General features: G+C 43.0%; 1 protein-coding gene across 2 annotated transcripts in view; it reads right to left on the bottom strand.

Moving 5' to 3' along the window:
• TTC17 (tetratricopeptide repeat domain 17) overlaps positions 1–14,267 on the bottom strand; it is a 141,632-nt gene that overhangs the window by 5,536 nt on the left and 121,829 nt on the right. For both annotated transcript variants that reach the window (XM_006865029.1, XM_006865028.1), the window contains 2 exons: positions 2,895–3,014; positions 1,108–1,251 (listed from right to left, as the gene is read on the bottom strand). In XM_006865029.1, coding sequence (XP_006865091.1) covers positions 1,108–1,251; positions 2,895–3,014 — 264 coding nt within the window. The remainder of the gene's footprint in view (positions 1–1,107; positions 1,252–2,894; positions 3,015–14,267) is intronic.

The raw sequence follows: 14,267 nt of genomic DNA, 5'->3' as shown, positions 1-14,267 counted from the left end.
TGTTAGCCTTTTATTCCCGACTAATACTCTCAAATAAGAACTGAAATCACTAGTGAAATGAGACAGAAGTAATCATTCAGAGCAGGAAATCTTACATTTACTGAGAACAATTTTAAGAAGCAGGGAGGGAAATCTGTACATTCAGCAACACCTTCCTGGCCAGATTCTATTTCCTGTCTTTGAAGTCAAGAATGACAAGGAAAGCCTGGGGCTCCTCATTCTATGAACCTTTATGGGGAGCACTTGGGAATCGGCCCACGTGTGACACCAAGCTTCAGATAAAAGTGGTTGGCACGACTCTTGGTTAAAATTGGTTGTGACAGCTCCTAGGTTAACCCTGGGATTTTAAGTTCTGAAATCAGTTCTTGTTTATGATCAGAATGAAGGTTCGGGATAATGGGTTGGCCACCTTCTCTGTAAATAGTTTCCCACGAAACCAGTGGCACGCCATCATTGAGCATTGGTGTTGTAAGTGCTGGCGAGTCGATTCCGACTCATAGCGCTTCCAAGGAGCAGCTGGTGGGTTTGAACCGCTGACCTGTGGTTCGCAGTCCAGTGCTAATCCTACAGTGCCACACCAGGAGTCAAAGCCTATGAGATACTGGGGACATGGGGAGGAAGAATCAAATTCTTAGGGAATTCTTAGAGAATCAACTTCTTAAAGGAACAATTATAGAATGGGGTGAAATTCCAGCAGGAGGAATCCACACAGGGCATGGTGAGTGCACTGATGATGGGCCTGAGCTCAGCCTGGGAGTAAGAGGGCGGATGTGGGTATGTCCACGTGGCATGTCAGGGGAGATGTTCTGGCAGTCTGACTCTGCTGACAATGCTGAAGAAACTACCAGGCTGCAAATACTGACGTCCATTTTTTTATTCTTTTATCTTCTCACCTCCCTCTTTTAACTAAGTCCCCAGTCCCTCATGTATTATTTTTAAAAACTCTCCAACCCCTTATCTGTAAAATATACCCTTGGTGGAACCAGCAATTTTTACAGGACACTGAGGGAGGCAGACATATTTAAAGAAGATTGAGAGTCAAAGAAGGTAAAGCCCACAGAGAGGAAACGGCAGAGTGGCACGCTCTGCTCACAGCCCCCATCTCACCATTGCTACGTAGACATTGCCCAGTGTGAAGTGGTTCACGGCGAAGTGCGGTGCAATTTCCACTGCCATGGTGGCCACTACGACGGCATCGTTCCAGAGCTTGGCATTGTGCAGGATGTTGGCCAGGCTAATCAGGGGCACGTCCTGGCGGAGGGAAGGAGAACAGGAGGGTATCAGAAACTTTTCAAGTTTTCATTCTTGGAGTTTGTGGTCATAAATCATTGCCTGTTAAACTGCATACTGGTGCAACTCCAATTGCTGTGTGCGCCAGATGTGGGTCTTGGCCCAGGCTATGAATCAATGCATGGCTTCTTTCACTGAGAAAACCTTTCCTTAAAACACAAACAGAAACATCACCTCAAGTGTGCTGAGTGATTAGTTGATGCTCATTCTGGTGCTAGCTTGCCTCACAGAAAATTGGCAAAAAAACCCCACCTTGGTGGACAACACCTGCCCACAGGCCACACTTAGAGTAGCCATGGATAGGACCAGGGAACTCTGGCACGAGTACTGTTTCAACAGAGCAGGGGGTAGCAAACTCCCTGCCGTGTCTTAAGTTTTATTAGCACAGCCACATCTATCCTATAGATATTCTCTGGGGCTACTTTGGTGCTACAAAGGCCAACCTGAAGAGCTAGCACAGAGAGCACCTCTCTACTGAGCCGACAGCAGTCACAACTTGGCTCTTTTGAAGACAAAGTCTGCTAACCCCTGATCTAGATAGGAGTTGCTTGATCTCCACCTACCACCTAACAGCATGGAGCACAAAATGATAGACTGATCAAGTAGCAACATCCTTATAATTTACTCCCTTTAAATGAGTTACCTGAGCGTCTGGTACCTACATCATACTGTATTGGCTTCTTCAGGAGAGACAGAAAAAGACGGCCACCTTTGTCCTAACTGGGCATCCATAGATTGCATGACATTAGATGAGGTCCTAGAGGACCCACCACTTGCCTAGGGTCACAAAGCTAGTAAGAGGCAGAGTTAGGTTTAGAGCCTCGCTATGTCTGACGGCAAAGCCTGTGCTCCTGCCTCTGTTCCAACACCGATTGTAGGAACAGAGAAGACACCAGTTGTGGCTTTCAAAGTACGAGAGCTGCATCAGTGCAAAACTCAGCATGTATGGATACAAAGAGCTGTTAAAAACTGTACATTCTTAGTCATCATAAGAGGAACTGACTTTTGGGAAAAGACTGAGGTGATGATACAGCATTAGCCTTAGCCCAGTATTGTTTTCTTCTTTCCTTTCCCTGTCTCCCTCTCACTCGCTCATCTTTCTTCTTTTTCTCTCTAGTAAGTCTGTAGCTCAGGTGGTATCACACAAAGACCAACAACTGGTCAAAGTATTCGAAGACATGGAAATGTCTTCTGACTTTTGTCTCTGTGCCTGAAAGCAAGCTAACATCAGGAGTATTAGCCAACAGGTACAGCAAATCTCCATGCCCCCAGACATAAGCTAAGCCCAGAGTGACTTTGGGATGGCAGCCAGCCTGGGTCCTGTATTTGCTGCACATTAGGTGGCTCTGAATGCTGTCAGGTCTTACGATGATACAGAAGGCTGTCCCTCATCTTCCAACATACTGAGGGTTGGGAAGGCACAATGATGGTTTATTAGTTCCGAGACCTGCTGTGTTGTAAGGTGGGCCACAGGTTCTCCTGCCCCATCCCACTTCCTTTCACCAGTTCTTTACTGGCTGAGTGAGGAGGGCTGGTAAAAATTTCAAACTAAACTGTTGGGCAGTAAGATCACAGGGCAGAGATTCGGTCCGAGTCACACCCACCTTCATTTGGTGTGGCGCGTAGTGGAGAGCCTGGCGGAGACAGTCGATGGCCTTCTTTCCTTGGCCTTTCACTCTCCAGTAGAGGGCCGCCATGCTGGAGAGCACCCAGGAGGTCTGGTTCTGCAAAGGGAGAGTCAACCACGGCTGTGTGCGTATGACATACTAACTTGGAGACTGAGGACAGCCCTCCTTGCACTGTGGACTGCTGTGGACTGTGTGTTCACCCTCGAACCCCCAGAACCACTCAATGAGTTTAATGCCACTATTACAGCCCTTTCATAAGGTGAGAAAATGAGAGTTCAGTGAGGCCAAGGATCTTGCCCAAAGGCACTAAATGACAGAATTAACATTTGCCGTCCACATTCTTCTTAAACTGAAGTTAAAAGGAACTTTTTGATTGGATCACTCATTCCCACATATCAAAAATCAGACGTAGTGAAAGTTGCACATTCCTCTAGTCCCAATCCTTGTCTTCACTGTAAAAACACTATTTTTGGTTTCTTCCAGAATTCCTTTCTATTTTCTACAAGCAAACAGGAATAGACTGTTATGCCCTACCCCTTTTTATATGACATAACCCATTCTTTGTATGAGGCAACACTCATCTGCACTTGGCTGTTTTCACTAAACAATATACTTTGCAGCTCTTTATACATCAATGTATGCAAGGCTTCCTCATTCTTTTTGTTGCTGTTGTTGCATTGTATGAATGTACCATCATTTAACTAAGTTGTTATTGATGGCTATTTCTCCCCACCCCCATCAATTTTTACAGTAACAAACAAAGCTGCGAAAACCCCTTACATGTGTGTACCTGTGTGCATAGGTGTGTTTGTAGCACACATTACCAAGTGTGGACATGCTCTCTCAAGGGGATATGAACTTGTTATTTTGACAGACAGCAGTATTTTGCTTACCATAGGATAATAAACAAATGGTCTGTATGTTTATTAGCTGCCCTCATACTTGTAATAGTACACACATGATTCTATGGGGGACAAAAGGGTATTTGAGTGATAATACATCAATAGACACTTAATAAACCAGATTTTAATCTATCCGATTCACTTTAAAAATGTTGTTTTTTTTTAAATATCAGGGGAGATTAGTTATCTAATCTTTAGTATTTGAAGGAATGGAATTGTCGGTTTTGCTTAAAAAATATATTTATTGTGATTTTGGGGAAATTTACATTGCAAATTAGGTTTTTAATTGAATAAGCACTAGACCACAAGGTTGGTTTGAACCACAAGGTTTACAGTTCAAACTCACCAGCTGCTCCTTGGAAACCCTATATAGGATCGAACGGATCGGAACCTACTCGATGGCACTTAATGTTAAATCACCGCCACCAACATAGCTCTTATTAGGAATTCTGCTGTGCGCTGTGGGCTAAAGCACTAGACCACAAGGTTGGTATGAACCACAGGTTCAGCGGCTCAAACTCACCAGCCGCTCATTGGAAACCTTATACAGGGTCACTATGAGTCAGAACCAACTCAATGGCACTTAACAACGACATACTTACTATTCTTGAGTCCTACTTTGGTGCTGTAAGATAAGCACTGGATTGCTAACCTAACAAAGTTGGTGGTTCAAACCCCCCAGCTGCTCCTTAGAAACCACCCTATACAGGCTTGCTGTGAGTTGGAACTAACCTGATAGCATTTAATGATGATGCCTGTTACTCAGTGGCATTGATTATACTTTTCATAGTCTCATTATTTCCATTCTGGTGGTTCTGTTTCCATTAATCTAGCTTCCTTGTGCCCTTTTACTTTCTCCTTTTTGGTCCTGGGCAAATGTTGACCATTATGTCTCCTTTAGAGTCCTGGTGTGGTGCTGCAGGATAATGCAATGGATTGCAAGGTGGTTTGAACCACAGAGTTGGTGGCTGACACTCACCAGCCGCTCCTCGGAAAAAACTATGCAGTGCGGCTATGGGTCTGAAGTGACTCGATGTCACTTAACAACAGGTTTCATTTAGATGATTGTTCAGACAAGCACAGTACTCATGAGTGATGTTATTTATTAATGAGCAACTGTCTTGGCTGGTAGGTGAGTGACCACCAGGAATGGTTTGAGTTCCAGATTTAAAGCGTAGCTCAGGGTGACAGTTTCAGGGTTTCTCAGTCTCTATGGATCCAATAAATCTGACCTTTTAAAGGAATTGAGTTTTATTCTGTATCTCCCTACCCCTCATTTTCTCTGTGAGTATCTGTTGCGTCTCTGGTTGGGTTAGTTGTGGTAGCTGGGCACCATCTAGTTCTGGTCTCGAAGTGGGTGAGACTGGTTTGAGTAAACAGCTAGTCCTGTAAACTAGTTAGTTCTCTGAGTCTTTGGTTTCCTTCTTTCTCTTTTCCTCCAGATCCCAGCCTCTACTCACCAAACCATCATGACTTATGCTCTGCCAACTGACTGAGTTGCCCCGGAGATGCCTATCATAGGATTTTAATAATTTAATCTTCTCCAGAAACATACGAGAGTCCCTGTTTCCTCCTTATAGCTGCACCAGTGTTATTAAAGATCCAGACGGAACTTTGTCAATGTGAGACTAAGTGGTTTTAACTGGAATTTTCCCTTATAATTCTTGTTGCTATGTTTTTAAATGCTGTTAAGTCAGTTTCAACTCATAGCATCCCTGGATAGGGTTTCCAAGGCTTTACATTTCTGCACGAGCAGAAATCGTCATCTCTCTCTTGCAGTGTGGCTGGTGGGCTCAAACTTCTGACCTTGTGGTTCGTAGTCCAGTGCTTAGCCTATGGAGTCACCACACTCCCTCCATTACTTCTTTTCTGTGAAGTACAGATACTTCCATTTTGTTCATTTTCCTATTAGGCCTTTATCCTAACTATTTGAAAAAGGTGCCATCAAGTCAGCACCAACTCATAGTGACCCTATGTACAGCAGAACAAAACACCGGCTGAGCCTGGGCCAACCTCACAATCATTGCTATGCTTGAGCCCATTGATGCTGCCACTTGGCCAATCCATGTCGCTGGGGATCTTCCTCTTTTTCTCTGATCCTCCACTTAACCAAACATGGTATCATTCTCCAGCAACTGGTCCCTCCTGACAATATGTCCAAAGTATGACAGATGAAGTCTAGCTGCCCTGGCTTCCAAGGAGCACTCTGGCTGTGCATCATCCAACAGATCTATTTGGCAGCCCACGGTACTTTCAATATTCTCCTCCAATACTACAACTCAAATGCATCAATTCTTTTGAAAAAAATAGTTAAGAGTATATTAGGAGGGGTGGGGGAACTGGTCCCTAGTCTATGATATAGATTATAGATCTTCTCTCCAGTTTGATTGTTGTTTAAAGATGAGGCATTCTGCTCCCGTAAAGATTTACAGCCTCGGAAACCCTGTGCAGGGTCGCTGTGTGTCGGAACCGACTCCACGGCACTTAACAACAACAACAACAACTCCAGCTTGAAGTTGGCCTTTGTTTGAACCTATGGTGTTTTGTGATGCAAAAGGTTTTGATTTCTAGTCAGTCCAGTTTGTTAATTTATGTCCTATACTTTCTGGAGTTTCTGTCATGGTAAGAAAGGTCTGTTTAACTCCAACATTATCAAGGAATGTTATCATGTCCTTTTTGACACTGTTCACCTTAAAATCTTTGCTCCATCTGAAAGTTTAACCCCGTGTAAAGTAAAAGTCACGAATCCAACTTAATTTTGTTTCCAGATGGCTAATCTTGTTTCAGTAATATTTAATGAATGATTCATCCTTCGCCCACTGAGATACTTTATCATACATAAAATGTTGGTACTTAAGTCTAATTGTGGACTTTCATATTTATTTCTTTTGTCACTTGATTGATGGTCTCTGACTTGCAGTCATTACAGATAGGCAATCTGCTTCCCATGATTCTTTCTTTCTTCCAATACAAATTCTGGCTAATTTGATCAATTCTACAGCATTAGGCATACTGGGTTTGTATTCTGCTCGGTCACCCGTTTTTTTCCAGCCTGCTTTATCATTAGTTCTACTGTTGACAATACTTAGGGACCACCGCCATTACTTTTGTACGGTTTCTCCAAACATCTTGTGATTGGCTGCAGTTCATCTTTTAGCAGTTTCCTCAAGCAGGGCTCCTGGGAACAGTGCTCTTTTAGACAGTTGTTGTTGTTAAGTGCCGTTGAGTTGGTTCTGACCCATAGCGACTCTGTATAGGGTTTCCGAGGAGCCACTGCTGAGCTTGAACCACCAACCTTGTGGTTCAAACGGCTTTGCAGTCTGGTGCATTAACCCACAGCACCACACCAGGACTCCTCTTTTGGATTATGTATGTGCAAAACACTGTCTGCTGACTTCATACCTGAAGGGCAGCTTGGATGGATACGAAACTTAGGATCATTCTTTTATTTCTTGAATTGTCACGATTGCTCCACTGCCTCTTGGTGTAGAAGGCTGTGGCAGAGAAATCTGAAGCTAGCTGGTTGGCTCCTCCTTAGAGACCTGCTCCCTTTGACTGGCTTCCCCAAAAGAATTCTTTCCTTTGGTTTTAATAAAATTATCTTCTCTAAGGAGCCCTGCTGGTACAAATGGTCAAACACTTGGTTGCTAACTGAAAGGTTTGAACTCATCCAGTGGCTCCGTGGGAGAAAGTCTGCTACTTGCCCCTGTAAAGACTGTTCGGACTCATGGAACCCTGTATAGGTTCCCAGGGGTGCTGAATGGGTTTGAACCGCCGATAACCGCCAAGGAAATCCTAGGGGATAATTTGACTCTGAGACATGGGGTCACTATGAGTTACAATCCACTTGATGGTGCCTAACAAGAAGTGTAAGTTTAGAAATGGTGTCTCAGCCTGGGACATGGAACCTTTTGTCAGTCTGTACTTGTCCTAATGTTTCTCTGCTATTCATAGAGTTTTCAGTGACTAGCGATTCGGAAATAGTTTGTCACTCTTTCTTCCTAGTCTGTCTTTGTTTTGTAGCTCATCTGAAACCTGTCCATCATAGATGACCCTGCTGGTTATTTAAAACACCGGTGGCGTAGCCCTCGGAATCACAGCAACTCAAACCACCACAGCACGACAGACAGACGAGTGGTGGCCGTTTGGTTTTAATTGGACAGTGAATAAGGAAGATTGTAGAAGAATTGATGCCTTTGAGTTGTGGTGTTGGAGGAGAATACTGAAAGTGCCATGGACTGCCAAAAGAACCAATAGATCTGTTTTGGAAGAAGTGCAGCCAGAGTGCTCCTTGGAGGCCAGGATGGCTAAGCTTCGTCTCTCATACTTTGGACATATTGTCCGGAGGAAACAATCGTTGGAGAAGAATGTCATGCTGGGTAAGGTGGAGGGTCAGAGAAAAAGAGGGAGACCTCTAACGAGATGGATTGGCCAGGTGGCATCATTGATGGACTCAAGTGTGGCAGTGGTAGTGAGGTTGGCCCAGGATCGGACATTGTTTCGTTCTGCTGTGCATGGGGTCGCTATGAGTCGGTTCCGACTTGATGGCACCTGACAACAACAACAACAACTTGTTCTAATACATCCTGTCAGGCAATTAACTACAAAGCCAGCAGTTCAAGCTCACCAACTGCTCCTTGGAAACTCTATACAGGGTCGCTATGGGTCAGAACCGACTTGACAGCACTTAACAACAACAATGGTGTGGCGCTGTGGGCTAATGCGTCAGACTGCAAAGTTGTTTGAATTGCAAGGTTGGTGGTTCAAGCTTACCAGCTGCTCCTTGGAAACCCTATACAGAGTCACTATGGGTTGGAATCGACGGCACTTCACAACAACAACTTCCTTTTGGTTAATACATTCTTGCTATACTTCTTTCCGTTTTGTCGACTTTTCTATTATACTTTAGATATAACTATTATAAAAACAAGGTTGGTCCATTTTAGAATTTCCAATGTGACATTATCTTGACCGTTATAGCACAGATTGCTTTATGGTCCCCGCCCCACCCCCCCACGCCTTCTTTGTCTTTTCTTAGATGACTTTTTTGCCCTTCTCCCCTTTCATTATTTTTTCCTAAAAGGTTTGGAATTTAGGCACTCTTTTAATGATTACCCTTAACATTTTACAGAAAACATTTAACTTAACAAAGCATCAAGCTAAGATTTAGCATGACTCACGCTTCCTGAACAACCAAAGGGCCTGTGAACAACTCACCTCTGATCATCCCGTTCTCAAGTGCAGATTCTATTTTGCACACTATTCCAGTTTTGTTATTTCTTTCAAGATCCCATACATTATTCTCTATAGACAGTGTCTGGATTTACAGATCTAAAAATCTCATCTTTTACTTGTTCATCAAATCTTGCATCACAGATGAAAAGTTCCTTCGGGGCAGGGCTCTTGGTGGTCATCTCTTCTCGTTCTTTGTCTAGAAATGACTTTATTTTGACTTCATTGTTGGGCACACGATTCTAGGGTACTGGCTGTCCCTTGTTGCCAGTGAACACTGCTGTCATTTCAGTGCTCATTCTTAGCAAGGCTATATAGGTTCTTTCCTGTTGTGTAGGGGACATGGACAAGTCCTTTCTGTCTTCCCTGAGGGCAGAGAGCTTTGTCTTTTCTCTTTACTGGTTTCTCTCTTTAAAAACACCTGGCACACTGGGTTGCTGGGATAGTCAAGTCGCTGTCTCTCCACACCCAATCCTGAAGTCTTTAATCGGCTGTGGGTTCAAGTTTCTTGCAAGACATGAGGGCAAAGGTATTTTCTTCTTCCTGGTGGCATGTTGCTTTGCCAGGCTCACCCCTGTAACAACGTTATCCCCAGCACCACTCTCCTTCAGCTCTCTGTAACCTTCAGTGGGCAGGCAGTACCCTTTCTACGTATCTACCTACATTGTTCATATCTCCTCCTGTGATTGCGAAAACCCGACTGCTTGTTTTCATCCTCCCATCCCTAAGGGTGGTGGGCTGTCGAATTGATTCTGTCGCTCTCTCTGGCTTACCTCAGCTTCTTCTTCTTTTTTTTTTTTTTTTTCTCTTTCAGTACTCCACTACAATGTCATCAATTTTTCTTTTCTTTTTTTACTTTGCTTAACAAGTTTATTTTTTAAAAAGGCATAGACTATAAACAAAGTAAACATTAACCTGATCTTAACACTTGCCGAGTATTAGCTGTCCTAGAGTTGTTCCATTAAGTTCCAGACTAAAGTTCCAGACTAATTCACTAATTATCATCTTCACCAGAGTCCATTACTTTTCTGTGGAATTTAACTCTTGTTTTCTTTCTTACTTTTTCAAGCATTTCTATTAAAGCTTGTTCTGACAGCTTCCCAATCAGTTGTCCAAATCTTGCCATCTGTATAAGGTAATTCTCTACCGGTTCACTTTTCTCAGGCTTTACAAGTGCTAAATGACTTAACCTGGCCCAGGGTGACTGACCCAGATCTTGAGCTAAGACACTGGTTCTCATCTCTGCTTCCCACTGTGCTGCATCGCCAGGCTCCCCGGACTTGGCCTGCAGCTTCCGCTCCTCAGGGTCTCCAGCCCTTTGTCTGTCAGGCTGTAATCAATTTTTGACATAATGCTGGCTTTGCTAAAATACCTAATGTTTGTTTTCCTGACAGTATCCTAATGGTAAGAAGGAGCTCTGGTAGAGTACTGGTTAGAAATTAGGCTAATAACCTCAAAGGCAGCAGTTTGAAACTACCAGCTGTTCCACAGGAGAAAGATGAGGCTTTCTGCTCCCGTAAGGATTTACAGCCTCGGAAACCCTGTTCAGGGTCGATATGAATCGGAGCCGACTCCACAGCACATAACCATCACCATCCTAATGGTAGCTGTTGAAGAATATCTTTGTCTTTATTGTTCTGCAGTTGGCTGTATCAAGGTGTGGTTTGGTTATCTATTCATTTAAAGACACATGGTGCCTCCGGATTCTGTTGGTCCACTAGTCTATCTCCTTGTCTCTGCAACATTCCATCTAATTTCTTACGCAAAGCTTGCAACACACTAATTCTGTATTCACTGTGTGTAGTCTATTTCTTCTGCCCAGCAGACAGCTGACTTAAACATTTATACACACGTTTCAGTTTTTGCTTGCCGCCATTATAGGAAAATGTTGCTGCCCCACAGTGTTTCCTTGGCTGTAATCTTATGTGAGCAGATTGCAAACCCATTTCATTAAGTGGGGACAAGAACTTCCACCAGTGCATACATGTTCTGATGTCTGTTTCTGATGGCAGCCAGTGATGACCACTGCCATAAATTAATTGGTGATGGTGGTAGGTGTGCTACTGACGCTGTTCCGACTCACAGAGACCCTGTATTGAGTTTCCGAGACCATAAATCTTTCTCCTGCGGAGATTCGAACTGCTAACAATGAAGTAAGCAGCCCAGCCCTGCTCGTAATCCACTACGCTACCAGGGCTCCTTATAAATTCATTAGGGGTTGTAAAACTATAATTCTACTTTTATCATTCCTAGCTTATTAGTTGGAATATTCCTATAAATGAAACCGTCTTCTTATCAGTTATGCGTTCACCCTAAAGTAGAGCTCGCACAAGGAAAGATACCAATGTTCTTCCACTTGTGTTTTTTATTTTTTATTTACCAGTTTTAAAAAACAAGTTGTTCCCGTGCATCCTCCAAAATAAAATTATAGAAAATTTAGGAGTTTAAATAGATGTTATGTGTTCCGTGTATGGCAGCTACTATCCTTCTTGTTGCTCAAATTGCCCTTCCTTTGATCAGTGAGAGAGAGCCCTCGTGGCACTGTAGGATGAGGACTGGATTGCTAACTGCAAGGTCCGGAAACCCACCAGTCGTTCCGTGGGAGAAAGATGAGGCTTTCTGCTCCAGTACAGATTCACAGCCTTGCAAAGCCTGTACAGTATCACCGGGTTGGAATTGACTTCATGGCATTGGATTCGGGTTTGCTTTGGTTTTGACCAGGAGGGGAACTTATTCATGTTGGTTTCCTAACTCTTTTTTTTTTTTTTTTTTTTTTTTGTTAGGGTTTTTATTGTGAAAGTTTACAGGGCACATCATCAGTTTCACATTCAACAATTCATATAACTTGCTTCATTACATTGATTATAATCCCCTCCATATACCATCAGTTAAAAGTATTTCTCTTTATCCACTTTAGCTTTTTTTTTAAAAAAACACACAAACAAAAAACCCACTCCGGTATATATAATAAATTACATCTCCAAAGGGCACATTCTTTAAATCTGCTCCTGGCCACCAGTTCTTAGTCCTTCTCTTCTTAGTTGATGAATCTAGAGTCCTCCATGCCCCCATCTCTACCTCCATCTCTGGTGCTGCTGCTTCTCTGGATAAGGTCCCACATTCTATTTGTGTGTTCCTCTCTTGATGGTCCTAGGGTCTTCTTTTTCTGGACTGTAAGATTAATCACTCCCCTTTTTTTTTGTTTCAAAGCTTCTACCTTTACTTCCCTAACTCTTTTAATACAGCCGTGTCATAGTTGAGTGGTTTTCCTTGCTTTCCCAGACTTGGCAGAAGCCATTTCTCCATGAGGTCCCGGTTCCTTTAAGGAGAATGGTACCTAGAGCTCACAAGCTGGGCCCTAAGAGGGTTTATTAGTATAGACCTAATATTTCAAATTTATAACTGTGTTCACTTCACACCATCGTTCTTACATCCCTAGCTCCTGTGCCCCAAATTCCAGGTCTCAACATCAACACTGCTCACTTGATTTAGTTCACAATACAGTCTCAGAAAAAAAAAACAAAAACACGCATCATTATTAAAAACACTAGTGTTATTGACAACAGCAATACTTTTTTTTTTTTTTTTGGTGTTAGGATAAATCCCATTAGGGATATGATAGTCAAGAGACGTCTAAAATCATGTAGAAACGTTACTTTTGATATGATCACTACCAACTGAATACATGTTGTTGTTGTTGTTAAGTGCCAGTGAGTTGGTTCCGACCCACAGTGACCCTTTATAGGGTTTCCAAGGGCAGCTGGTGAGCTTGAACTGATGACCTTGCATAGGCTCATTTAATTCAGAATTGCTTTATTAACATGATTTTTATTATTCAAAAGTAAAATGAGAAGCAATCTAGTCATTAAGATTTAGCCTTCAATTTTTCATTCTCTTTCTGCTTCTATATACCCATCCTATCTTAAAAAAGAAAAATAATGTAAGATACTGATGTTCTTTGTTTTTGTTTTGTTTCCTTTTCACTTACTATCTCCTGAAGATCACTCCATAGAAGTTTACAGAGATGATTCTTTTCCTCTTTGGCAGCGGCAGACTCCTCCGCTGTGTGGACATTCACACCCAGGAGAGCTGCCGGAGCTTTGCTCTTCAGTCATTCCCCAACTGCTGGGCACCTGGCTTGTTTCCAGTAGTTTGCTACTGCAAATCAGGCTACAACAAACGGCCTGATTCATAGGCATTTTTGGTACTAAGTTTGTTGCCAGTGTATTCTTAGAAAAGAGTCCTAGAAGTTTGGATTGCTGGCTAACAGGGTTAAGTGAATGTATGATTTTGCTAGATGTGGCCAATTTATAACAACATTAGTAAAGAAAACAAGGCTGAAAATCATGGATTTATGGAAAATCATTGATTTATGCTTCCATCTCAAAAAACTAGAAAAAAAGAGGAAATGAAAGCAAAACACACACACACACAAGAACCTAAAGTTGAGATTCTCACTCATCACATTACCAAAACTCTAGAAATTGGATGCAATATTCTTGGTGAGACTGTGGAAATGCACCGTAATACAGGTTGAAGAAAACACAAGATGGTACAGCCTCTGTTGTTGTCGTTGTTAAGTGCTGTCGACTCAGTTCTAACTCAGTGACCGAGTATAGGGTCTCCAAGATGAGTTTGAATTGCTGACCTTGTGGTTCAAATCAACCTTGCGGTCCCGTGCTTTATCCCCCAGTGCCAGAGGAGCCCAGGTAGCGTAGGGTTAAGCACTGGACTGCTAAATGAAAGGTCAGCAGTACAACCCCAACAGCCGCTCCGTGGAAGAAAGATGAGGCTGTTTGCTTCCATAAAGATTTACAAGCTCAGAAACCCTGAGGAGCAGTTAGTTCTACTCTGTCCTGTGTTGTTTTTTGTAAGTACCGTTTGGTCGAGTCGGTTCTGACCCAGAGCGATTGTGTCCTATAGGGTCACCATAAGTTGGAATTGACTCAATGGCAGTGGGTTTTGGAATCAAATCTGGATAGTTTCTGAGGAGTGGTTGGTGGGTTTGAACCACCACCTGTGGTTCAACTCGCCCTTGCAGTCTAGTGCTTATCCTACAGAACCACACCAGGACTCCATTTAGCTAATGACACTCAAACATAGTCATCACTTTGTTGTTGTTGTTAAGTGCCGTTGAGTTGGTTCCGACCCATAGCGACCCTGTACAGGGTTTCCGAGGGTGTAAATCTTTACGGGAGTAGAAAGCCTCATCTTT

Source organism: Chrysochloris asiatica, unplaced genomic scaffold, assembly GCF_000296735.1.
Source record: "Chrysochloris asiatica unplaced genomic scaffold, ChrAsi1.0 scaffold00075, whole genome shotgun sequence".
NCBI lineage: Eukaryota > Metazoa > Chordata > Mammalia > Afrosoricida > Chrysochloridae > Chrysochloris > Chrysochloris asiatica.
The sequence above is the reverse complement of the archived record's forward strand: the minus strand, read 5'-3'. Positions and strand labels throughout refer to the sequence as shown.